Source organism: Rosa chinensis, chromosome 5 (genome assembly GCF_002994745.2).
Source record: "Rosa chinensis cultivar Old Blush chromosome 5, RchiOBHm-V2, whole genome shotgun sequence".
NCBI classification, from domain to species: domain Eukaryota; kingdom Viridiplantae; phylum Streptophyta; class Magnoliopsida; order Rosales; family Rosaceae; genus Rosa; species Rosa chinensis.
In genome coordinates this window covers 19,532,303-19,557,828 of record NC_037092.1, presented here as the reverse complement: position 1 = coordinate 19,557,828, position 25,526 = coordinate 19,532,303, and the positions used below count along the sequence as shown (strand labels likewise).

Below are 25,526 nucleotides of genomic sequence, written 5' to 3'. Positions count from 1 at the left end.
CATTCATACATCTGGTAGGCCCAAATTCCAAGTTTTTGATTCATAATTTGATTCTCTAAATAGCTAAAACGACATTAGTTAACATGTGATCGGAACGACATTAGTTAACGTGTGATCGGAAGTTTTCAGAATAGCTAAAACGACATTAGTTAAGCTGTGGTCGGAAGTTTTCGGAATTCGACAATAATCAAACCTAATTAACTTTGGTTCGGTTCATGATTTTTTTATTTTATATTTCTAAGTCCCCAGCCCTTAACCGGTTCAACCGTTTAAAAGGATGAACAACCCGTTTGGGTCCGACTCGTCCGTTCCTCATAAAAGTGTTAACCCCCATCCGGCTTATTCCTGTTATTGAAGACCCTGTTGCCCGGAGCAAATAACCCAACAACAAATTTGTTGAGCCAAAAATGGGAAGCGACAGGAAACCGGAGGAGAAGAAGAAGAGTAGGAAAAGGAGCTCTTCTTCACCTGCACAAGGTACTCTTTCTCTTTTCCCAGTTTGCTTACTCTTAAAAAACAAAGCCAAAAAAAAAAAAAAAAATGAAAAGCATATAAAAAAAAAAGCTCTCAATTTCATAGCTTTTGCTGTTCTGGTTATTCCCAAAATAGCTCTATCAGGCTAGGGTTAGCAGCGGATTTGGTTTCTCTGATTTTCCGACTAAGAAAGCCTCGAAATTTTAATTTCCAGCAATTGAGAAAATTACTTTGTGGGATTCCAATTGGAGAACATATTGAAGTAGCTTGTTTCCAATTTCACTATGATATGGAAGTGGGTTTTCTTGGGCTAATGTGCTTTGTATTTCTTACAATTTGTTTTCTATGTTGTTATTGTGGAATTACAGATGAGGGGAAAGGTAAGAGGCATAGAACAGTAGAAGATGAGGATAGAAAGAGCCGAAAGAGTGACAAGAAGGACAAGAAAAGATCACATAAGCATTCTGATAAAGGTATGTACCCCTATAAGTCTGAGGCTTGCACTTCATCTTTTCAAAGCATATAAATTTTCGGGCTTAGATTGTATTCGAGAATGTTGTTTTGATTTTCTTCACTATTTTAAGATGGCCTAACTAGAGCAAAGTTTAATTTGTTTCGACCTCTTAGTTGGGAAAGATACTTGACATTCTGTCGGCATTCAGGATTGCTTGTTCAGGAATGACAGAAATTAGGCTTCAATTCACACCAGTAGGTGTAATACTGTAATGGCATGGGTGTGGTGTTATCAGATGCATCTTTTGTTTGGGGTATTTAAAAGCTTTGTTAGCTTGAGTTGTTTTGACATAACAAAAATAAAGGGGATTAACTATACTTGATGACATTCTTTGCCTTATGACGTACTTCTAATGGATTAGGTTTCAAGAAACTTGCATTACTAATTTCTTAGCCTATTGAGGATGACGTTCTCGTCTGTGAAACTGTTTCTGATATTGACATCCTGTTGTGCCTCAGAAAAGAAGACAAAGGATAAGCATAGAAGTAAACATCGCCACTTGGTAAGCTATCTTATTTCTAATAACTATTAAGGCTTTCATGTTTTCTGTTTTCCCATCTGTGAACTGTTGATGATTGGATAATATCTGTGCCTTTTAAATTTTAAGGCAACGAATATCAAACTTCATGATCTTACAAAGAAGACTGATCTGTAATTATATTTAAGTTAAAATAGTACAAAGTCTCAAATATAAGTTCTTGAATACTTTAACTGATCTCAGTTATTGAACAAGTAGGTAACTTTAAGAGGTAATGATGTGATGTTAATCTAAAATTTGCACAGATTCTCTAAAGTCTGCAACACTTTAATTTTGATTGTTTAGATGTGTTCTTGTGGTCATTGGTAATTTGTATTATCTCCAGAGCATTGAATATTGTGTCAGGGCAATATGTAAAAAATGTGGGAACAGGAAGACTAGCAACACATAGTTTCCATAGTTGCCTACTTCTGATTATCAGTAAAAGAACCTAGAAAACAAACTTTTTACCAATCTTGCTACCACTGTTTGTTCTTGTTTATTCTTTCTTGCAACTTGCAAGTAAGCAGAAGTTATCTTGTCTCATGCAGTCAACTAGATTATAGATAGACTTATGTGGAAACATTTCTCATTGCAATTTAGAGTTCAACTTATTGGAAGGCTTTTAGATGAACTCTCTCTATAAATGCAGTAATGCACACATGTTTGCTCCCTTGTTTTACTGCATCAAGGCTATCTCCTGTGAAAATAAACTTTATGTAGCATTAGTTTAATGAATTGGTAAAAATTTGTGAACTCTTAGAAAGTTATATACATATTGGTTTCAATATAGACTCTAGTGTACTGTTTTAAATATTTGTCCGTGATAGTTAATGGTACACATCTAGTTGGTTACGCTGCATAATCTGTTAATTTCCTGGGCATTGATTTTCTGGTAGCTGGTACTTAGGAAATTATCTTTTCTCTTTCAGAACATTGAGATCCAAGAACTGTCCGGTGATGACTATTTCTCTAAGAACAATGAGTTCTCCACATGGCTGAAAGAAGAGAAAGATGTGTTCTTCTCTGATCTTTCTGCAGAATCTGCACGGCAACTGTTTTCAGACTTTGTGAAAGCTTGGAACAAGAAAAAGCTTGAATCCAGATACTACGAGGGGATTGAAACTGCACCCCGGTCTGCTCATAATTGGAAAATCAAAGGGTGAAAAGCAACACTAGTAGTGGATCTCTGCCCTTGCGCTCTGCATAGCATGTTTCGTTTTTCTTTTTTATCAATAGGTTTTATGTCTACCCAGGGATGGCTCATATACTTTTTCTCACAATACAACATGTAGCTTAAATCCATTTATGATTCTTTCTTTTGTAAGTTGTAACTGGTAAAAGGTAATATCAAGATGCAGCAGTAGACACCATGTTATCTATCTTAAATGGAGGGTTGATGCTATTGGATTGCGTTTTGCCAAGTTTGATTCTAATATTCAAATCGTTACAAAATGCTATTACTATTCCAAATGAAACCATAGGGATGTTCAACTCTTTCAATGACATGTCTAGCTAGCTCTAGATAGGATTTTGTCAATCTTCCTGTCGAGTTCTTAATCTTCTGGGATTTTACAATTTCTAATCCACCCTAATTAATTAGTGTATCAATGAAACTGAAATCCAACTTGTTTATGAAAACCTTCTTTATAACATTAAATCATTGGATAAAATCTCTTTGATGGGGTGATCGATATAAAGAAATTAAAAATGGACCTCATGTTAAGGATTAGAAAATTCATTGTAAAGGACTGTCGGTGCTCGATTTAGGTTCACAATTTAGCTTGGTAAATATGCTATGTCAATTTCTGTTCCTAAAATTTATTCTAGATGGTACAAAAAATGATGGCATTCTCCTACTCTAAACGGCTAACTAGACCTCAACCAAGTTATACTAACCCCAATAGATGTAGAAGATATGGGATTTGGAACCTATCCTATGCCTAGTATCAAATTAGCCTTGATCCCTCTATCTGGGTACTGGGTACTGTGTATTTGAGGATCTTTAGGTAGCTCCTCTTGACCTCACCAATAGTCAGAACAAGAACACTTGCCATCACTGAAATGGTGAAACCGGTATGGATCCCTCAATATGATTTTCCGCCCAACTACTGCACTAACATGCTTGTACACAGAATGGCAATCACCACAGACTCGAAGATTCTTGAAGACCTTAACAGGTGAACCTTCTGGAGTATTGATCAACCCAAAAGCAAGGGCAATTCTCTCACTGTGGTTCCAAAGATTTTGCTCCTTTTGTTCTTCATCGGTATCTTGCAGGGAGTAGCTTGTATCAGGAACATAGCCTGCTTCTCTAATCATCTTCATAAGCGCTCCCAACTTGGCATAAATCTGCTGTGTCTGTGGATGAGACTTCTCTCCCATCCCGAATTTACTCACCTCACTTTTCAACTTGACCCAACTACATGCTGGCTTTTTCGTTATGTTTCTCGAACCCATTTGCCTCCTTACATTCTCTACTTCCTCCCATCTTCCAGTACTTGCACAAACATTTGAGAAAAGAACATAAGCTGAATCGTCTGATGGATCTAACTCAAGAAGATGGTCTGCTGCTTTCCTCCCTAATTCCAAATTGCGATGAATTTTACATGCAGCCAACAAGCTCCGCCACACAAGGTCATTTGGGGTGACTGGCATTTCTTTAATAAATTTTTCAGCCTCAGAAAGCCTTCCTGATCGCCCAAGAAGATCAATTACGCACACACAATGTTCTATTGCCGGTGGGACACCGAACTCTGTAGTCATTGCATTATAGTATGCAAGACCATCATCCACGAGACCCCCATGACTGCACGCAGAGAGAAGTGAGACAAAGGTGACATGGTCAGGTTTCACACCCAGACTTACCATTTCATGAAAGCTCTCCCTGGCCTTCTCGAAACACCCATGTTTGGCAAACGATGATATCATGATGTTCCATGATAATCGTGACCTAATGGTTGGTGAGGGAAGCATCTTCAGAACATCTTCCATCTCCCCGCATTTTCCATACATATCCATCGCAGCATTTGTAATATAATGGTCTGTGTCAAAACCAAGCTTAACTACCAGGCCATGAAGCTGCTGACCTTCTACCAACATAGCCAGGTCTGCACTAACAGAAAGTGCGATAGATAAGCTGAACTGATCAAAGTCCACTCCAGCTCTTCTCATCATCAAAGCAAGTTTCAAAGCTTCCTCAAGGCCATGGTTAGCATTTGCAGCAATGATTGCATTCCATGCAATGGAGTTCTTGACAGTTAGTCCGCTAAATATGGAATTACTTGAGTTCAAATCACCACACTTAGCATACATCGTAATAAGGGAACTCTGCACATACTTTTCTGATTCAAATCCTGTTAGAACTATGTATGCATGGATGGGCATCCCATGTTTTAGTAAATCACTAGGAATCAGGAAAGCACCGAGAACATTAATTATTGTAATGTAGTTTGCTGGAGTTCCTTCTTTTCTCATGAGTTTAAAAGCTGTAATTACCTCATCTGGTTCTTTGTTTTCAGCATAACTACCGATGAGAGAATTCCAAGTAACTTCATCTCGCTTGGGCATTGTTTGCAACACCTTCGCTGCTTCAAGCGTCTTACTAAGCTTTCCATACATGGTAACTAATGCATTTCCGACTATCAGATTGTCTTGTAGGCCTGCAATGACTGCTAGAGCATGAAGAATCTTTCCTTCAACTACAAATTCCGGATTTGAGCAGGCAGACAATGCACTTGTTAAAGTCACATAATTTATTGGTTTTCTTGTCCGAAGCATTTCAGCAAAATGTTTGAGGCCATTTTGGGACTCCTCATTCTGAACATAGCATGCTAACATGGAGTTCCATGAGATTATATCCTTCTCTATCATTCTTTTGAAAACTAATTCAGCATCTTCAGATCTTCCAGCCTCAGAATACATACTTAAAAGAGTATTGCCAACACAAACATTTGATTCCATCCCCAGTTTCACCACTAGTCCATGAATTCCCCTGCCCCACTTCAGTTTATCTGTGGAACCGCAGACTCCCAACAACGTCGAAACTGTTATAGAATTCACTTCTTTATTAACATGCCGCATACGATGAAAATACCGTAATGATTCTTCACAAAGCCCATTTTGCACATTAGCAGAAATAATCGAATTCCATGAGACTGTGTCCCTTTCATCCATATGATCAAATACATAGCATGCCTCGGCCACATTACCAAAGCTACCATACATGGATATGAGCGAATTTGCCACAGAAACACTAGTCTGCAGTCCAAGTTTCACAGCAACTCCAAGAACTTGTTGACCCAATAACTCATCCCCCAGCGCCCCACAAGTACTAAACACTATAGCCAAAGTGTTATCATTGCAACACACTCCTTCACGCCTCATACGCTTATATATACTCATTACCTCTCCCAAATCTCCACCATTTGAATACCCAACAATCAAAGAAGTCCAAGTAACCACATTCTTATCTGGCATCTCCTCAAACACCTTTCTAGCATTCGAAACAACACCATAGGTCCCATAAAAATGCAAAACAGAAGTACCCACAAACACATCACACAACAACCCAATCTTCACCACAAAGCCATGGACTTGCATTCCTTCACAAAACATAGAACCAGACTTATCACACGCAGTAACCAAACTAGCAATGACAAACCCACTAGGCCCAACACCACAGCCAACCATCTTACAAAAGAACCTAACCGAGTCGGAATACAACCCCACTCTCACATAGCTCGACATCATCGTGTTCCAAGAAGCTTCATTTCTCTCAGGAATATCATCAAACACCTTACGTGCATATTCGATACGTCCAAATTTCGAGTACATGTTTACCAGAGTGTTTGAGCAGAACGCTCTGAGAGGCACAATGCCCTTTACGCACAATGCGTGTAGGGATTTGCCAGAGGTTTCCTGGGTGATTTGGGAGAAACCCTTTTGAGGAAAGCATGAGATTTCGGGGTTGGGGTGGTCTGAAAGGGGATGGGTGCCGTGGTTTTGGGGTTGTTCTAGGCATTGGAGGGAGATGGGTTTTGGGTTTAGGTAGGTTCTGCGTGTGGAAATGGGGAGGTGAGAAGTTGGGTTTGGAATTGGAAGGTGGAGCCTGAGAGCTGAGAATTTTCGGCAGGAGCTAGCCAGCTCTGCGTTTTGCTTCTTCAGGCTTCACTATCAAACTTGGACCTTGGATGTGTAGAGGGAGAGTGACATCAGGTTTTAATTTCATTCATGTCTTTCTTTTTCTTCGGCTTCGGACCAATTAATATTAGGGCTTTTGTATCCAGCCTCTCCAATTAATATTAGGGCTTCGGACCAACCTCTCCATAAGGATATACCTATAGAGCCCCAAACCCCTAAACGGCTAAACCTCTACATATCAAAAAAAAAGAATTAGCCCAATTCTTTTGCGCCTTAACCCTTAAACCCTCACCGCCAAAGCTGTCGACCCAATCCCCATCTTCCTACGACCTCAATTGCGCCGTTTCTTCTGCAACACCCATTGATTCGACAATGGCCTCCGACGAACTAGACGGCGAGGTCAAGACCTTCAAGAGCTTGGGGCTCTGCGACCAATTGGTAGAGGCCGTTGCCAAGCTGGACTGGCAAAACCCTACCCCTATTCAAGTCGAAGCAATCCCTCATGCCCTAGAAGGTTCCCTCAATCTCCCCTCCTTCATTTTCCCCTAAAGATTCAATCTTTTTCGGTTTTTCGAGTTCGAATTTTTCAAATTCAAGTATTGATTTTGTGGTCACTGATTATTGTGAATATTGATTTTTTTTGGTGTTAAAGGAAAGGACTTGATCGGACTCGCCCAAACCGGGTCGGGTAAAACCGCTGCTTTTGCCCTTCCCATATTGCAAGCTCTCATTGATTCTCCTCATGCATTTTTTGCTTGCGTTCTCGCCCCAACTAGGTATTGTACTCAGCTCAAAAGATACCCATTTGGTGTTTTTTTTTTTTTTTTTTTTGGGAAATTAATGTGAGTTGCATAATCTGCAGGGAGCTTGCAATTCAGATTTCTGAGCAGTTTGAAGCTTTGGGGTATGAGTTTGGTGCCAAGTCCGCAGTGGTGAGCATTTCGTGTTTGTAGTGTTGTAGCTCAGGGTTGTATGTGCTTTTATTGATTGAATATAATGGATGTACCTTGTAGTGTCTATATAACCCGACTTAGCTTTGCGTTAAGTGTCTGACCTTGTCTCATCATAATGCTTTTCTGATGCAAGCAATCTTCTGCTAGTGTGTGTACTTTCTAGGTTGAGGCACATGGGTGGTTCTTTAGTGTATTTCTCCTAGTTCTGTAGTTCACTGGAAAATGAAATCAAATTGTGTGCATAACTTTAATTGCTTCAAGTGCTTCTATATTAGTTGTTTGCATGATTTTTTTGTATTTGGTTCAGTGAGTGGCGTTGTTGGCTTCTTGTGGTTGGTTTGTAGTGGCTCAAGTTCTATCCTGTAGCTTTTTCTTATGTAGGACAAACAGTTATGAACAATTTAGAGTCTCTATGTTTTTGGGTTAGTGTATGATAACCTTATCATGTCTAAAGCTGTGGAAGTTAACCCAGTAATATGGTTGCATCATAGTTTCTTATTGATTTATGTATATGTAATCATTGTTTATGCTGCTTAGCTTCGTTTACCTAATCCTTTCAGCTTGTTGGAGGAGTGGATATGGTCCAACAGACTATTATGCTTGCAAAGAGGCCACACATTATTGTAAGTTTTTATTTTTCTAGTCGAGGCTTGATTTCCTTAAAATCTGTACTATAGTTTACTTGGATGTCTGGGCTTTTTAGAATCTTGGTTTGTTGACTTAGGCATTTCTCATAATGAAGGTATAGTTTAATGAAGTCTGTCTTTATGTTGTTCTTTTATTATCCTATGAACGCTTTTAAATAAATTTTTAAATATGATATATTTTCTTGATAGAAAACATAATTTAATTTGTTATAGATCTGTAGGTATTTCTGTGCCGACATAGGAATATCCGTAAAGGATATAGAAATTTCTGTAAGTTGACAATTGTGATAACTTTGTTAGGTACTTATTGTTGTTTTTACTGCTATATTCCCTTGAAGGTTGCTACACCTGGACGCCTCATGGATCATGTATCCAACACAAAAGGATTTTCTCTTCGCACGTTGAAGTATTTGGTAAGATCTCATTGATCCGATGTTTTTCACTATTCTGTTGTAGATGCAATTTCAACTTAGATGGAATAGATGGTATGAACATATTCAATGTAGACTAGAACCAGAGGAAGATTGTTTAAAGAAGAAAGTAAATACCAAGAGGGTGAAAGGAGACTGACTGGCAAGAAAAATTAAAAGTAATAAGAGACTCTGCATAATTTGTACTATTGCTGAATTTTTATGTCATTACAATAGCCTGTTTTCATTTTCCTAGACTACATCTCACCTTCTTTCCCATCCATTAAGAAAAGTGACATTGTTATTTATGATTGCCCTAAATCAAGTTGTCTAGCTTCTCTTATGACCTCAGATATCCCATATCTCATACTTGTCTGGAAATGCTAAGAAACCTTTTACTTTCAATTGATCAGGTTCTAGATGAGGCAGACAGATTGCTTAATGAGGACTTTGAAAAGACACTTGATGACATTCTGAAAGTCATCCCTCGCGAACGGAGAACATATTTGTTTTCTGCTACCATGACTAAAAAGGTATGATTCAACAATTTGAATGAATCTACAGTTGTGGATGTATTACTGATATTATTTTCTTTTTGTACCATCAAATGCTGGACATTACGCACTGTAAAGTGATAGGTTGATTGGACATTTACCATCCTTGAAGAAGTTATCTTTTGAACATATTTTTGTTTTATATGAGTTAAAAGAGTTGCGCTTATAAAATTGCAGGTCAAGAAGCTGCAAAGGGCTTGTCTAAGGAACCCTGTGAAGGTATGATGAGAGCCTGCAACATGTTCATTCTCCACAAATTTCTCTCAAATTGAAACCTAATTTCTCGAGTTATCTCAGATTGAAGTAGCATCTAAATATTCTACCGTTGATACACTAAAGCAGCAGTATCGTTTTCTGCCGTCCCAGCACAAGGTTTCTTCCCTTTTGTTTTTCTTCTAATTTTAGTATTTTTAATCCTTTATGATATGCCTGTACTCTTTTAGATGTCATATGCACTCTCATGTTCATAAGTAAAGTATATTAGGGGTCAGCGTGCTGCTAATAATTGCTCAGAAGAGTACAGAAATATGTCTAATCTAAAACACTACATTCAAACAGATGTCAGGAACTTGTGGATCCTCTGGCAATTATAGCTACTGAAGTGGACTTGTTTATATATCTGCTGAACATCCTGAATTGATAGTTAGATCTAAAGTGTGGGTGCTTGGGGAGGGGAATGGCATGAGTGACTTTTGTAATCAGATATGAATGGTGGTTGTAGGGAGCAATGGTGCTACAAAGACAGACAAATATCAAGCATTTATTGAGCATTTGAAATATACTGTGCACTGTAAATCAGATGTAATGCCAGATAATGTGGCTTGCAGTTTTACTTTGTGCATGGAGTTCCTGCTGTTTTTGTTTTTGTATAATGTCCAACTCCCTTTGGTATAAACTCAAGTTCACTACTTTTGTGCGTGCAGGACTGTTATCTTGTATATATTCTGACCGAGAAGTGTCAATGTACGACTATGGTTTTTACTCGTACATGTGATGCAACACTCCTATTGGCTACGATGCTTCGAAATCTTGGCATAAGAGCCACCCCTATAAGTGGTCATATGAGCCAGGTATGTTACACTGAATTAACACTTGCGAGTCTTTACTCATTTTGAAGCATTTTCAGTTGGTTGATATTATGGAATTTATCTGACCTTGTTTGTGTCATCCTTTTGGCAGTCAAAAAGACTTGGTGCCTTAAATATGTTTAAAGCTGGAGAGTGTAATGTACTTATCTGCACTGATGTGGCAAGTAGAGGATTGGATATTCCATCAGTGGATATGGTTATTAATTATGATATTCCCTCAAATTCTAAGGTGAGGCTTTCTATTTGCTAATGTAGTGTAGGGCCGGTTGTTTGTCATTTGTGTCAGGGTCTTAATATGTATGTTTGCTACTTAGTTGAGGAGTTGATGCTGTTTAAAACAACTATACCGTGTACTTTGAAGCTGCATTTTGTAACTCAATGGGAAGATCTGGATCCCCTTATTATACCAGTCTAAAGTTATCCTAGTTTCTGTAGTTGTGGTATTACTGAGAGCACTTTCTGTTGCACTCAAATACAATTATGAAACTTATCACCAGCATGTGACAGTAGTAGTAATGTCTTTGATACAGCCTTATTGTCCTTCTTTCCCCAACGTATCATGGATTCTACTGGTGGAATTGAATTATTGTTATTTCTTTCCCACTTTATTGAAATTTTATCTCCCTGGTATTCTGAACCTTTTTCCATGTTATGATGAGTTTGAAAATCATGCATCCTCAAAACAATTTAGGTAGTTCAAAGGAAAAATGGTTGAAGAAAAAAATATTGCTTAGTACTTGTGTCATTGAAATACTGTCGCCTGGTTTTCTAACTACAAGTGAGTCGCAGGATTATATTCATCGAGTAGGAAGAACTGCTCGTGCTGGACGATCTGGGGTAGCAATCTCACTAGTAAATCAGTATGAGTTGGAGTGGTATATACAGATAGAAAAGCTTATCGGTAGGCTCCAGTTTCTTTGTATGTTTTGACACTAACGGAGAGTTTTGAAGGCTTACGGTTTGTTAATTTTTAGGCAAAAAGTTACCTGAATTTCCTGCTCAGGAAGTGGAGGTGCTTCAATTTTTAGAACGTGTCACAGAGGCCAAAAGATTGGCCACCTCGGTAATGTTCTTCCTGGGTTTCTATCCTTAGCTGTTAATTACAATGATTGTTTTTTGTTAGAGGTTATCCCGGTGGTCATTGGGTACATCTTTTTTCTCTTGATTAATCCACATGATCAATCAGCTTTTTATTGTTTGTTGACGTGATCTACATTTGGCTTTTCCAGAAATTAAAAGAAAAAGGGAGCAAGAAGAGGAAGGGAGGAGGAAATGAAGGCGAGGACGATGTTGATATTGGAAAGTATTTAGGTCAGAAGGATGTCAAGTCCAAAAAGTTCACAAAAAGATGAGATTGCTTGCAGCTCTTCCAAATTTTGACAAAATGGAATTTTTTCTCTGTAGCGTAGCATCTTAACATTTGTGTATCTGAAGAAAAAATGATCATCACTTGACATTTTATTTTTCAATTGGAACAAGAAATTAGACAATTTATTTCTTCAATTGTGTTTTCTCACTAGTTTGGTTTCAGCTTATGATACTAGGGACTAATGCTTATTCTCCTCTTCGTACGATGTGTACTCCACGGGAAAAATGAAATTGTTCATTAAAGTTGTATTGTATAACACTACCAAAATCATTTTAACCGGAAGACAAGATTCTGAGATTCCCGTAGCATGTAACAGATACACGAGTACACAAAATTCTTGTTGCTTCAATGTTATTTTTTATTTTTTAATATTTTTTTTATGTTTTACAAATGCTTCAATGTTTTCTTAGATTCGACCCCACAATTCCTAGGTATGCACCTTGTTGGGAGGCCAAATCATCCATTCATCGGAAAAAGCCCCTAATCAAATAAAGTAAAAGGATCACATCTTTGCTGATAAGATATTCATCGGTGAGTTACTCAAAAAAAAAAAAAAAATCGGCGGAAGCCCCTAATCAAATTAAGTAAAAGGATCACATCTTTGCTGATCAGATATTCATCAGTAAGTTCCTCAAAAATAAAAAAAAAATTATTAAGGATTCACTCTAACCGGCACACTTTTACCAGCGAATTTTTGTCAGCATACACACATTTGCAAATTCATTGGCAAAATGCTCTCAAAAAAAATAAAATGAAAAAGGACGCATTGCATTTTGTGTCAACATACTTTTGTCGGCAATGCCATCACATGGTCGGAAAGAGCCACCCAAAATTAAAGAGAAAAAAAAATGATAAGTAACCGGAACCCTGTTGTGGATGCAAGGTTCCTACCATTATCACGAGATTCTCAAATATTTTATACTACTAGCTTTGTTATTTATGCTACGTAAATTGCAACTTCAATAACAATGCATGGTTTCTGTGCTCACACAGTGTAATTAGTTTAAATTTCATTTTTTTGTAAGTATTCATCTTGCTCGAGACTTCACAAGACAAATTTTAAATACCCAAGCTTGACATCCATTCAACCCTAACAAATAACCAAGCTTGACAGTGATCACTTTCCATATTACTCTAGTGCACTAATTTCATTCACTACTTCTCATGGAGAAAATATGCCCATACAACTACAGACGTCTCAATGGAAGCCCTAAATAAATACCCTAAACTAAAAATCGACTACAAAATTTTTATAATACAATTTGAATTTCCCTGATCCTGGAACCTTCATAGCACTGCTCAGATTGATCATCCCACTAGTTTTCAGCATGCGACAGGAATCAAATCCCCCAAATGCATCTGCCGCTATGATAGGCCCAAATTAGATCAGAACTCCACCCATAGCAAGTGCTTCATCTGAACCACCCTTGCACAAAACTTCTGTGGTTGTGGCCGTCAGCTTACCTTAGGCAATGTCATCATATTCTGGCAATAATGAACAGTCATCAAGGCCTGAAAGCAATTCAGGAACATATTCATGTGGGAGAACTCCAAAGCTTTCTTCAAATGAAGGCTCAACCACCTGAGAATGGGAAGTGCTTTCCATATCACCAGTCTCAATATCCTCATTGACAGGTAGGTTTAGGTCGAACCTTGGACTGGGATTCAGCGGTGCAGCTATTGGCAAGGGTGGGAATACATGCTCAGCCAGAAAGTGACGCATCTCACCATGCTCTACTGCATTTTTTCTGAACTTGGATTTTGAAGGTCTAACTGGATCGGAGAAGACAAGCTTGTGCTTTCCTGAGGAAGGTAACTTTGACACTGATCGAGACCTGACATCATATGTCGGGAATGTCGATGAAGCCCACCCCATAGTATCTTCATCGCAAGCTCTTGTTGCATTCCTGTAAGAAGGACAGAACATTATATTAGCAGTCACCCAGTACTTAAGAAACTGCTAAGCAATTGTTTACACATCTATATGATAGATGTTTATTTTGCACATATAAGGCTAGTGTTTGGATTCAAGGTTGCAAGTCATTCATTTTTGGTCCAAGCGAAATTGTACTCATGGTTGCATCTATAAGAAATATTTATTTTGAACAACAGCTAAGACAGCAAGAGCATTAGATTCTCTATTGCAAGACGCGCTACCTGAAACGGTTCTCAGCCACATTTGCATCACTGGTGCTTTTGCAATAGTCATTACAGGAATCTCTGAGAAGATACGGTTCCGTTGCCTTATTTTCTGATGGAGGGCCTATATCAGATATTGATAAATTGATAACAGATGGAAATGGATCTGTGGAGTCATCCTTTTGTGCCTGAAACTCCAGAGTTATATCCAACTGTTCAGCATCGGTTGACGATTTTTTCCTAGGGTTGGGAGAAATGACACACTCATCCCCTCGCCTGCTGCTGGCATCATTAAGTGCAGCTGCTACCAACCTGGCACCCTGTCCAAAATGGGTAAATTTCATGGTTCCTGTGTTTTCCTTCACTGAAGTCCGAGAAATTTGGTTGGAAGAACTGAAAAAATTTCTGCCAAAATATACACCATTCCCAGAAGATGGGAGATTTTGTCTCCCGTCTTTGTGAGATGCCATCTTCCAGACAGAGGATAGCAGGGCAATGAAGTGTTTCTGAATCAAATATTCTGTATTGGGCTGCTCGGCAGCAACATTTAATAACATTCGAATATTTTCCTGACATAAAAGAAAGATGATGAGCCGCCTGTTTATTCCTTTTATTTAATAGTGTTGGGAGACCCATGATAATTTACAACTTTTCATCAGACTATCTACAAAAAATTATGAATGCCTATGAAGATAACAAAACATTCATATGTATAATTCAGCAAGTGTAAAAGGAAAATTTCAAAAGAAAACTAAGATGTACCTCTGTTACTCTTAAAAGAGCTTTTCCAGATCCTATATTGTTGACCTTTTCATAATTAGGATTGTCTGGAGCGGAGAAAACATATCTTTGGATAAGTTCCCTAAACCTCTCACAACAATGAATTGGATGGCGATATCTCCCCCTATAAAACCCACCAGCAGTCATACCATAAAGCGTCTCACTCACCAAACTCCAATAAGGGCCATACTCATGTACCACAGCACATAAAATTGCATCCTCCTGTGATAACCAAAAATCCGGTGATGGAATACAATCTCTAGACCAAATGTTTCCCTTCTTTAGCTTCTCTGGTTTTATCATTAGAACTCGCTTTACAGGCATGGCAGTGATGGATATTTTCCCTCCCATTTTGGTTCTACTGATTGGTTTATGCTCGAATTCAACCACACTCTCGCATGGTTTTAACTCTGAAGCTTCAACATGCTGCACTGAGGAGACACTAGTATCAAACTCTGAAGTACTGATTTCAAGATGAGACTTCTTCAGTTTCTTAGACTTCTTCTTTGAAATCTTATCTTCACCAGCTGGTTTAGATTCAGCCTTCTTGCGTTTTTTCTGCACACTTGAATGAGGTGATTCAATATCCGAATAGGAAAACACATCATTAGAGAGATAATCTTCATCTATGAACATAGGTTCCACTTGCAGCTCTCCTTTAACAGGTTCCAGCTCAGAAGCTAGAGACCGTTTCTTCAGAGATTTAAATTTTGCTTTCTTCGATTTCTTCTTATGCTTGGGTTTAGGATCACTTGGCATCCCATACCTGCTACCAAGAACAACAGGTTAACAAATGATTATTTACCTAAAACACAATTCCCAATTTTGTTAGTATCACTACTATGAAATAAGAGGGCTCCTCATTTGTTCATTTTAACAGTTGGGCAATCACCGAACTTGTATCTTTGCAAATGTTGTCCTAGACATCTTTATAGATGCAGGCATTATTGTGGGAGAGTGTGCGGATGTTAGACAAGCATTTTCTTGCAAGAAAACGAGAGAAAAAAACTTTGGACTGGTACAAGTTGACAGCTTACCTCAGAGAATCAAGATTTTCATCTGCTTCATCTTCCTTCTCCTTGGCTTCATATTCCAGTTCCTCCATCAACTGTTGAAAGTTCCACAAGCATATATATTATTACATGGTCAGAAGTATAATCAATATAAATGTTGAAAACATCCACTGACCTGGTGTTGAGTCAAGGCTTCAACCTGCTGCCGATATGCCTCAGTTGCAAATTCAGCATCCCATGCTACGAGACAACACATAAGTTTAGTCTAATGTTGAAACATGCACTTATATGGATCTTACTCCAACATGAGTACCATATTGCACACAATTAAAGCATTGGTTTGCAGATACTAGATGATGCAATATCACTAAATGATGAAGTAAACAGTCAACTGAACAAATGAGAGCTTTAACAAATTGAATTATGGTCAAAGATGTCGTTGGGAGGAAGAAACAACCTTCTTTTTTTTTTCTTTTTTTTTGTCAGATTTTATAAGAGCCTGGTGGAAAGAATTAGTTTTAGAGAATAAAAAAATTGTCTAAGTCTGAAGATTGGGGTCCAGTCACATGAAACATATCACAAAGTAGCCCTTGTGACAAGCTCATTAGAGAGCCAATTACCACCAAAAAAAAAAAAAAAACTATGAGGTACTTACTTTCATATACAAGAGGTTCTTCATCTTCATCAATCTCAGCTTCCATTTCCTCCTTGTACTTTTCTATGCGGTCCAGTTCCCACTCTCTCTCCTCAAATCTAACTTGAGATTCTGCTGCAGTCTTGTCTATTATTGGGTCCCACAATTCTAGAAAACGAATTGCATAATGATCTATCGGACGTAACTGATTTCCAAAGGATGAGATCTCTTGTCCTGCGGCTGCTGCAGCCATCTGTTTGACATCAGCCATCATGTCCACATCATCTTCCCTACAAGCACCAGTGAGAGCTCTTTCTTCATTAGGATCACTCCCATTCAACATCATTCCGCTGTCTTTGTTTGAAGACATCATCATCAAAGCCCCCTGATCTGTGGGTTCATCAACCTTCATGTCATCCTCATTCACTAATTCATCATCTTCCAATCTCACAATGGCTTCTTCAGTAAATTCTTGGTTGTCCACAGCTTCCTCCTGCTCAACTTTCTTTAATGCCATATAATCTGCTTCATCTTCTGCATGCTTTAGTGCAGCTTCCAGGTCCACATTAGATAGAGAAACTTCAGTTGTGTTGTGATTTTTCTCCTTTTGCATGTTCTTAATGGGAAGCGCTCTATGACCAGAAAACAGCTCCATGGGATCAAGCTTTTTGAAGAATTCAGTGTTATAGTCCCCACTTTGTATAACTAGATTGTCAAGAGTACGCTTCTGATTTGCTTTCTTCAAGATGTTTTCTTCAATGGTGCTCTCACTGATCAATCGATAAATATGAACTTCTCGTGTCTGTCCAATCCGGTGGCAACGATCTTGAGCTTGTTGGTCCATAGCAGGATTCCAGTCACTATCATAAAAGATAACTGTATCTGCCCCAACTAGGTTAATACCAACACCTCCACTACGAGTTGACAATATGAAAAGAAAAAATTTCGGGTTTGTGTTAAACCGCTGCATTAAAGTCTGCCTCTCCTCAGGCGGAGTGGATCCATCTAAACGCATGTATGTGTAACCATATAAATTGATGAAAGCCTCCAAGACGTCAAGCATCTTCGTCATCTGAGTGAATATCAAAGCTCTGTGACCTTCTGACTTCAATTTCCTAAGCAAAACTGCAAGCTGCTGCAACTTACCACAGTCAAACTGTATTAGTCTCCTATCAGGAAAATATACTTGTCTACGGACGATTGCAGGTCTAAATGGTGACAGAAGTGGTGACAAGACTTCAGAGCATTTCTGCTTATAAGTTGGTTGCAGAAACACAGAACTTTCAGATTTACTGCACCAGCATACAGGTGGGGCAGCTCGTGCAGCTGGAATTGCAAACACGAAGCTTTCAACCAGGTCAATTGTTTTCTGGAAGCGTTCTACTGGTGAAAGAACTATATCAGCAAGCTTTGAGGAGTACATATAGGACACAGGGTTAGCCTTGTGATGAGCAATATCAACAACAGGATGTCTAACTGTAACAAGATCCCTCAGGCTCGTTGAGTATATAGGTTTTCTATCAGACCTCAAGGAATTCCACCACGCAACGGCTGCAGCATGTTCTTTTGCTTGCCTTAGTCTCTCCTCCATGAGTGCCTTCTGGATGTCTTCGAAGATATTCATACCATGCATCTTCTTGTGATGTTTACGATGTTTAAATCCACCAATATCTTCAAGATGAATCCGGGTAACACGCTCTTTAATTAAACTTGATGGGGTAGCAAGAGCTTTAACTTCATCACTCTCCCAAGAAGACATCGAAAAATCTAGATGAGTAAATAAAAACCCCAATCCCTTAAGGTCTACCACAGAAAATGGTCCAGGCGAAAGCATTGAACATATTGAAGAACTCAGTTGCATGTAAATACCATTCATATCAAAGGAACTGACAATTGGACGACCTTCAAATAAGTCAGGATGATTGCACACTTTACGAAGTTGCATTATTATACTTATCATTCCAAAAAAATTGGTACTTGCCAGAGTTGCTTGTGTTTCTGAGCTAGCAATAAAGTCTTCATACAAGTTGCGTTGCCTCCTGGAAAGTCTACAGTATATGACATGCTCATGCTTCATAGGCAGCTGTTTCTCCACATCTCGTTTCAAACGGCGGAGAATGAATGGGCGGAGGACATTATGTAGACGATCAAGAACTTCTTTATTTACTTTTTCTTGCCCCTCAACCATCCCGGATATTGGATTACTGAACCAATCCTTGAACTCCTGATGAGACTGAAATATGTGGGGCATCAAGAAATGCATTAGAGACCAAAGTTCCATGAGATCATTCTGTAGAGGAGTACCGGTCAGCAAAATGCGTCGTTTGGAATTGAAGTTCAAAAGTGTTTGCCATCTCTGCGACTTCCAATTTTTAATCAGATGGGCTTCATCTAAAATCAAGTATTTCCATTTCTTACGCTTGAAGACTTTTGAATCTTGTATAACCAGTCTATACGTTGTTATGCAGACATGAAATGAGTTTGGTTTCAGCCAGCCTTGCCTCTTCAATTTGCGCTCTTTTGCACTTCCAAAATAAGTCAGGATTTTGAAAGCAGGGCACCATTTTAGAAACTCCGTCTCCCAATTGAGCATTACACTGGTTGGGACCACAATAAGATGAGGGCCCCATATGCCCTTTTCACAGGCTAAGTGTGCAAGCAAAGCGATTGTCATGATTGTCTTCCCTAGCCCCATCTCGTCGGCTAGAATCCCATTCAGCCTTTTCTCATACATTGTTACAAGCCAATCCAAACCAATATGCTGATACTCACGAAGAGGGAACTTCAGAAGAAAGGGGAACTTTGTACGGACTTTTGTTGTGGAGAAGGTGTTTCCAGTTGGCTGTGCTGATCTTGCAGCAGCAGCTGCATCCTCGATTCTGTTCTCACTATCACTTCCTCCTTCTGAAGCCCTATGTTCTTCAGTTGGAGAATCAAGAGCTGGCTGGTGTTCACCAGAGTCAACATCTTCATTGATAGAAACATGTTGCTTCAGTTCAGAATCTTCTAGGGATGGAGAATCCGTAAATCCCTCTGATAAAGCAGAACCATATTCAGATTCCCCATCTGCAACTTCATCACCGCTCAAATCCTGAAAACAGGTTGATGATTTAACAAAATCAAATGTGATGTGGACAACTAACAAATAAGCAGAAGCACATAATCAACCGCAGAAGCACATAATCAACCCATACCTTTTTATACCTTGCAAGCAATTCCTCTAACGGTATTTCACTCTCCTTCTGCAGTAATGCAATCTGAAAGGCAGCAGCAAGCCATAGGAAAGATCAGCAACTTCACAAAGTATATAAGCCGAATGATTTTACCAATATTCCTATGTGCACATAAAAGGTATTTAGGCTTTGACTCCATACCTCATCCATGGGATGATTGGTATCTGCTTTTGCCAATTCCTCCTCCTCTAATATGGTTGTCTCATCATCCTGGGTATCGAGTTCAAATCAGTAAAAAAAGGCTGTTGGACATAGCAATATGAAAACCACTTACTATCCACACAACAAAAACCACAATATTCAATTCAAAAAAAAAAAAAAATACAAAAGAAAAGAACATATTGCTCTATATCCACTCTCTCCAACAAGTTCTATCATTATTTATTATGAAAAGCAGGAATCATAAAACTCATTCGAGAGACTAGATATGAAGTATTTTAATACCAGCCACCTACTTTAAATAAAGGTAGCAAGTCAGTCAACTACAATATCAGACTGGAAACTGAGTAAGATAAATCAAACCAGAAGAGAACCAAAGACATGAGAACAAGAATGTTGTTTCCACCATTCCCACCTTTTCTTCTCCAGCAGCAAGAATGAAGTCACCATCCTCCTACAAAATTTGAGAAAAAGTCAACAAAAAGGTCGTGCCAAATTTCATTTTACAAAGGAAAGTGATAGAAATACAAAACATATAGGTGAAAAGAGATTAGAACCAAAAAAAGGAAAGTAATGGAAATGCATACATCTGAAATCCACAATAACATTGTCTAATTAACATAACAAGTGTCAAGGCTACAAAGTAATTGGTGTTTGCAACATACCATGCTAAGAGATAAATCAGAAATGAGTTCACCAGACATGAAGGTCCCAATCAGATAAAACACATTGATATACGAGAATGTCGCTAAACAGAAAAAGATGGAAGTTAACATCTAAGAAATTGCATTCTTACATGTTCATCATCAAAATCATATGGCATATTTCCTTTGGCAGACTGCAGAGACGCTTCTGAAATATTTTTGGCTTCACCAATCTTAATTTCGGATGAATGGGTTTCTGAAATAGTCACACCATTACTTCCAACCTGTAATCAGAAAAATATCTATCATGCCAAACCCTTCAGATGCTGCAGAACTGAGCAGTGAAAACTATAAACACATACAACTTACACAACGACGACCGGTAAAAACATCTGGGCTGCTTCTATCAGTCTTACTGGCTATAAGAAGATAGTTTTGTTCACCTGCATAAATGCACTCACCTCCTAAGATATAATCAAAAGATATACCCTGAAATATTAAAATTAACTGAATACACATACCATGATCTTCACTCAATGAGGTCATTTCTGCGCCAACTTCACCCATTTTATGACACATATCATGATCTTCCCCCACAGACATGACTTCTGCACCATCTTCACCCTTTTCTGAACTCATACTATGATCTTTCCCCACTGAGGTCATTTCAGTGTCATCTTCACCCTTTTCAGGAGATATACCATCATCTTCCCCAGAAGAAGTCATCTCTGCAACATCATCTTCATCCTTTTCTTGACTACTTTCTGTGTTAACTGAAGTCCACATGTCAGAAAATATTTGTTAAAAGATCATGATTACTATCTATATACCTAAATCTGAAACTTTTTGTAAAACCGGTGACAAATCGAACTCCCTATCTCTGAAACAGCAGAAAGAGAATGGAAATAGCCATCGTAATTAGCTATTAATCTATAAAAACCAAATCATATGTTGGAACTAGTAAGGTACATGGCTAAAGAAGGTATTGAAGATAAGCTTTACTCCATTTCCAATTATGAATCCTGGGAAACTAAGCTCTCACATAGACCTAGCTCCCTATCAATTTTATTCAAAATGTTCCAGACCATATTTAGCAAAAATGCCCAAATCAATAAAGTATACTTGTGCAAAACAATAGCCACACACCTTTCTTTCTAGCATATTGTTTGAGTAGCTCCTCGAGTGGAACATCCACTTCATTCTGTAAAGCAGCCAATTCTTCCCGTCTTTCTTCTTTAGTAAAAAGAGCTTCATCTTCCTCAATCGTGTTTTCATCATCTCCCTAAAACAGCATCACCATGCAGGAAAACATCTGTTAAAAATAGAAACTACATATAAAGAGCAGAATCAATGCATTTTCTAAATTCACATAGGGTAACAGTCTACCTCATCAATGCATAGGAGAAAGGCAGCCTTTGCAAACATGCTTATTAAATTACAAATTTTGGTAGTAGACATTCAGGTCATATAACTTTACAGATAGCTGCATACTCTTGATAACATTTCAACCCAAATTAATAGAAACTGAGGCTGAAAACATTGACAACAAAGGTTGTATGTTATCTGATTCCTGACCTGTTTGTGATCAGAGATTTCTTCCCCAAAATGTATGCAAGTTTTTTCATCATGGTAAGGTTTCATTTGATTTTACACAGGTTTCCCCACCACAATTCAATTGCACCTTTTAGTAGACAGATGAACTACATCACAGGATAATCCAATATTTTGATCGTGTACTCGACCAACTATGATTCTTTCATGCTTGACTGATATCCATGTGCAAAGGGTGACACAGATCTACTTCAATATACTAAGTACTGGGGAGTGTGGCCAATGTTGTGATTGACAGACAACCAATAAGTATCACGAGTTACCATTGACTCAGCAGATACTACACAGCTTATGAAATTAAAACGCCGGCATTTATTCATTTATATTCACAAAGGTCTATTTCATTCCCTTATTTATAGCACTGTATCATTCCTAGTCTGATAAATAATATTTTTTTGCAGCCAATCTCACACCATGTCTTCAAACAAGCAAGCATTTATCAGTTTCTCCAGAGCAGACGTTGAAAACCTGTAACTTAATTTTTTGCCTTGATATTATCCAACCATGGAAAACATCATAGAATTCCTTACTTGATTTCCATTATTAATTTGATCCCTACCAACAAATTCAGTTCCAAACAAAGGAAAGAGAAGGGAAGAATAGACTTACTGATCCGTCATCAGATTGCATATTATAATCATCATCACCATCTGCTGTATCTGATTGATGTTCTGTTTAAAAGGTATAAAATCATCCTCCATTGACAAAGTGAAAAAGAAAGCCACCTAGGTAAGTGAAATCAGAGCAGTGTAAATACAACAATCAACTCACCGACATTCAATTCTGCTGATTTGCTAATATCATTTTCGCCCACAGCTGTGCCTTCAATACTCAGTTGATCTTGTGTGGAACATTGCTGCACAGGCTTGTCCGCAAGATTTTCTGCCAACATTGTTGAGTACCTGGAAGTTTCATGTAGCAGAGTGCCAATTCAGTCTAAAGGGAGTAATGGAGTATAGCACAAATCAAAAAGATGTGCACCATACAAGTAAAATTTCAGAATATAGCAATTCACCAAGGAGGAAAATTCTTAACCTCTCAGTTTGACCTAGAAGGAACTCAAGCTGTTTATCAAGCGCCTTTTTCTTTTTCTCATCAAGCTCCATCTGATGTTTGTAAAGCACCTAGATTACAGTATAGAGCATGTACAGTCAGAGGCGCACTTATAAAGAAATTACTGAATTAAAGAAAATCAAATCAGATTGCAGACTAGGTCAATTAAGCAAAGATAAACTTGCCAGTTTTTCTATTTTCAGCCAGAATTTCTTCACATCCTTTGAAATATTAAGTGCAACTTTTTTCATCCGTTGCTCTTCTTCCTGATCATTATAAAATGTCACAATTTAGAAAAATATCAGAGGAAATCTAACATGTCAGTCAATAATCATATGCACCCATATTGTGTAACATGAGAAGCTTTTCTATTTTTTTTTGCAACAGTGATGGAAAGTCAGTACCTTCATTTTCTTTTCTCCCCTTGTAGCCTGATCTAGCATGCCTTTGCTGGCTCGTAAAGCAACCTTCTTTGCCTGAGCCAATTTCCATTTTCTCTCCGACTCAAAGTCCTGATAACAACTAGTTACATGAGCAGAGAAATAATAAAAAGATATATAGCATACAAAAAGTTTCAAAATATAGCAACTAAAGAAAAATAACAAAAGCAGATGAAAAAAAAATTCTTTTATAACAGAAATTGCCAATCTTCAATGCCTACCTTTGATAGCCAGATCATCTCTTCTAAAACATGGTCCCAATGAGCTTTTGGCCGTCGAGGTTCATTTGCAACTTCAAGGGCCTACCACATTCATGTTAGTACAAAAATGAGTCAAGAATAAACAGAAGGATTGCTACAATCTATTCAAACTACTGAATGTTTTCAGCATATAGAATATAGTCATCACCAAGGAGCACAGACATGTATTCATATTACAGACATAAGCTTTAACATATTTTTAGCATCTGAAACTTTCTTTGAGAAAACTGAACAAACAAATTTACACCATTTCACTCTAACACTCCTATTGAAAATTAGGTACACCTTCCTACACAAAGTAAACCAGTACTGCTCACTCCATGTCATCATATCTACTCCAATAAGAGTTCTTTTTCAAAATAAACTAAAAATACTATGCGAAGGAGTAGCACCTATTCCTGAAGTTTTATTGCTATAACCTGGCAAATTTGACTCTCCAGAATCTAAATAAGAGCATGCTGAGGCTTATAAGCAGTAAATCTTCCAGGATCTATTTTTCATCATCAACATTGTAAAACACATAGGCCCTAATTAAAACTGTTCTCAAGACAACACTAGCATGTTGTATATTTGTAAGACAAGAAACGGGTAAAAAGTTCAAGAGGTCTCCCCAAATATTGTTAATTTACTAATTACCGAAAGGTGGCTATGATTTCACTTCATCATTTATCGCATTCCTATCCCTAGTTATCAGTCCACACGGTTATGGCATTTGTGGCCAAAACATTTCCAATAAAAGGCTGCTCTACTTCAGCTTAGTCATCCTTTTCAACTTCTCACTCCATGTACGTCCATAATCTCAATTATAAACCTCGTAACAAATCAAAGGTTCACACAGTATGTGGCCACATTCCCTAATTTCTCTTTTCTTTTTCTCTTTTTCATTTCGAGGAAATCCAATTATAAAATCAGTAGAACCCTTAGTCAGTTACTCTAAATACTTACATATAACTAGTACATGAGTTTTTCTAGTGACATAGAGCTTGTTCTTTCCATATTAAAAAAAAAAAATTATGAATTCGGACTTCTCAGAAAGCACACTGAACTTTGTTTACCAAACAGCACCAAAAATTTTAATGTTTTCATCTTAAAAAAAAAAAAGTTATGGTTAAAAATCCTATAAAAATTAACAATTCGAAATCACCGTGCTGCAATATCAGTTCAGGAAATGAGAAGACAGCACAAAACTAATTCTAACCTAACTATCTACAAGTTCGGTAGGGCACATTAGTGAAGCAAAAACTGGAAAGCTCCCATTTTCTTCTCCAGAAAGCAAAAAAGTGGGGGTTTTAATGTTGCTCTAAGCTTAGTAATGCTCAAAATTCAAAGAAAAAACGCAGAATATGATAGCGGGAAGCCAACCTTGTGGCGCTTGGGCCTGGGTTCGTGATCGAGCTTCGGCCTTGGACCTTTGGAAGCCATGGTGCTGTGTCGTCGTCAGATCCAGAAGCCGGGGGATCTGGACCGTCCGATCAACGCCGCCGTGGAGCTTCTTCTCCGATTGCTCTCACTGTGCCTATCTCTTTCTCTCTCTTTTTTCTGGAGGAGCTCGTTTGGTTTCTTCTATCTGAGGATTCCGTCTCTCCCAAAGCCCTCTGAAATTTCCCTGCGGCGTTGCGTTTTGGGTTTGGTCTTGATTACGTGGCTGGATTCTGTTTGGGCATACTTTTATTTGGGCCTGGGTGTAAGATGTAGTCTAATGGCCCAATTACCATCAGAACGACGTCGGTTCATCAATGGAATCATATCTGTCCCGAGTCCCGACTCCCTGAATCACGTTTCCATTCTCTTTTAGGAAACGTAATTGAACTGCAAACTATTTTGTGCATGGATTGAAACAATGGTAACAACCCATTAAAAATATTTAATTTCTGGAAGTGTAGATTTAAAAT

The 25,526-nt window shown here is 38.2% G+C and overlaps 4 protein-coding genes across 8 annotated transcripts; 2 read left to right on the top strand and 2 right to left on the bottom strand.

The window, feature by feature from the left end:
- Positions 1-299: 299 nt before the first annotated feature.
- LOC112166535 (style cell-cycle inhibitor 1-A) lies at positions 300-2,910 on the top strand. The gene is made up of 4 exons (XM_024303405.2): positions 300-477; positions 843-947; positions 1,447-1,490; positions 2,438-2,910. The coding sequence occupies exons 1-4, from the start codon at positions 408-410 to the stop codon at positions 2,669-2,671; spliced, it is 453 nt and encodes a 150-aa protein (XP_024159173.1). The 5' UTR covers positions 300-407; the 3' UTR covers positions 2,672-2,910.
- A 373-nt stretch (positions 2,911-3,283) lies between these two features.
- On the bottom strand, positions 3,284-6,672 carry LOC112165867 (pentatricopeptide repeat-containing protein At3g24000, mitochondrial). Its single transcript, XM_024302568.2, has one exon. It carries the CDS (start codon positions 6,339-6,341, stop codon positions 3,531-3,533), a length of 2,811 nt encoding a protein of 936 aa, XP_024158336.1. The 5' UTR covers positions 6,342-6,672; the 3' UTR covers positions 3,284-3,530.
- Positions 6,673-6,823: 151 nt separating this feature from the next.
- Positions 6,824-11,910, top strand: LOC112165868 (DEAD-box ATP-dependent RNA helicase 10). 2 transcript variants are annotated; one of them, XM_024302569.2, is made up of 13 exons: positions 6,826-7,161; positions 7,300-7,423; positions 7,510-7,579; positions 8,161-8,223; positions 8,586-8,660; positions 9,071-9,190; positions 9,389-9,430; positions 9,509-9,583; positions 10,135-10,281; positions 10,391-10,528; positions 11,089-11,200; positions 11,274-11,362; positions 11,529-11,910. In XM_024302569.2, exons 1-13 carry the CDS (start codon positions 7,020-7,022, stop codon positions 11,649-11,651), a joined length of 1,320 nt encoding a protein of 439 aa, XP_024158337.1. In that variant the 5' UTR covers positions 6,826-7,019; the 3' UTR covers positions 11,652-11,910. The 2 variants fall into 2 exon arrangements, with proteins under 2 accessions (XP_040362123.1, XP_024158337.1); XM_040506189.1 differs by lacking the exon at positions 9,509-9,583 and having other exon boundaries at positions 6,824-7,161.
- Positions 11,911-12,637: 727 nt separating this feature from the next.
- LOC112166312 (protein PHOTOPERIOD-INDEPENDENT EARLY FLOWERING 1) lies at positions 12,638-25,257 on the bottom strand. 4 transcript variants are annotated; one of them, XM_024303117.2, is made up of 20 exons: positions 24,997-25,257; positions 23,596-23,676; positions 23,339-23,446; positions 23,120-23,200; positions 22,917-23,005; positions 22,653-22,783; positions 22,491-22,552; positions 21,417-21,552; positions 20,792-21,043; positions 20,640-20,713; positions 20,423-20,554; positions 20,042-20,080; positions 19,609-19,677; positions 19,429-19,491; positions 16,256-19,325; positions 15,776-15,840; positions 15,625-15,695; positions 14,570-15,353; positions 13,826-14,376; positions 12,638-13,575 (listed from the first exon to the last, which is right to left on the bottom strand). In XM_024303117.2, the coding sequence occupies exons 1-20, from the start codon at positions 25,054-25,056 to the stop codon at positions 13,134-13,136; spliced, it is 6,360 nt and encodes a 2,119-aa protein (XP_024158885.1). In that variant the 5' UTR covers positions 25,057-25,257; the 3' UTR covers positions 12,638-13,133. The 4 variants fall into 4 exon arrangements, with proteins under 4 accessions (XP_024158885.1, XP_040362639.1, XP_040362638.1 ...); XM_040506705.1 differs by having other exon boundaries at positions 20,640-20,689; XM_040506704.1 differs by having other exon boundaries at positions 20,792-21,034.
- Between the last annotated feature and the right edge of the window lie 269 nt (positions 25,258-25,526).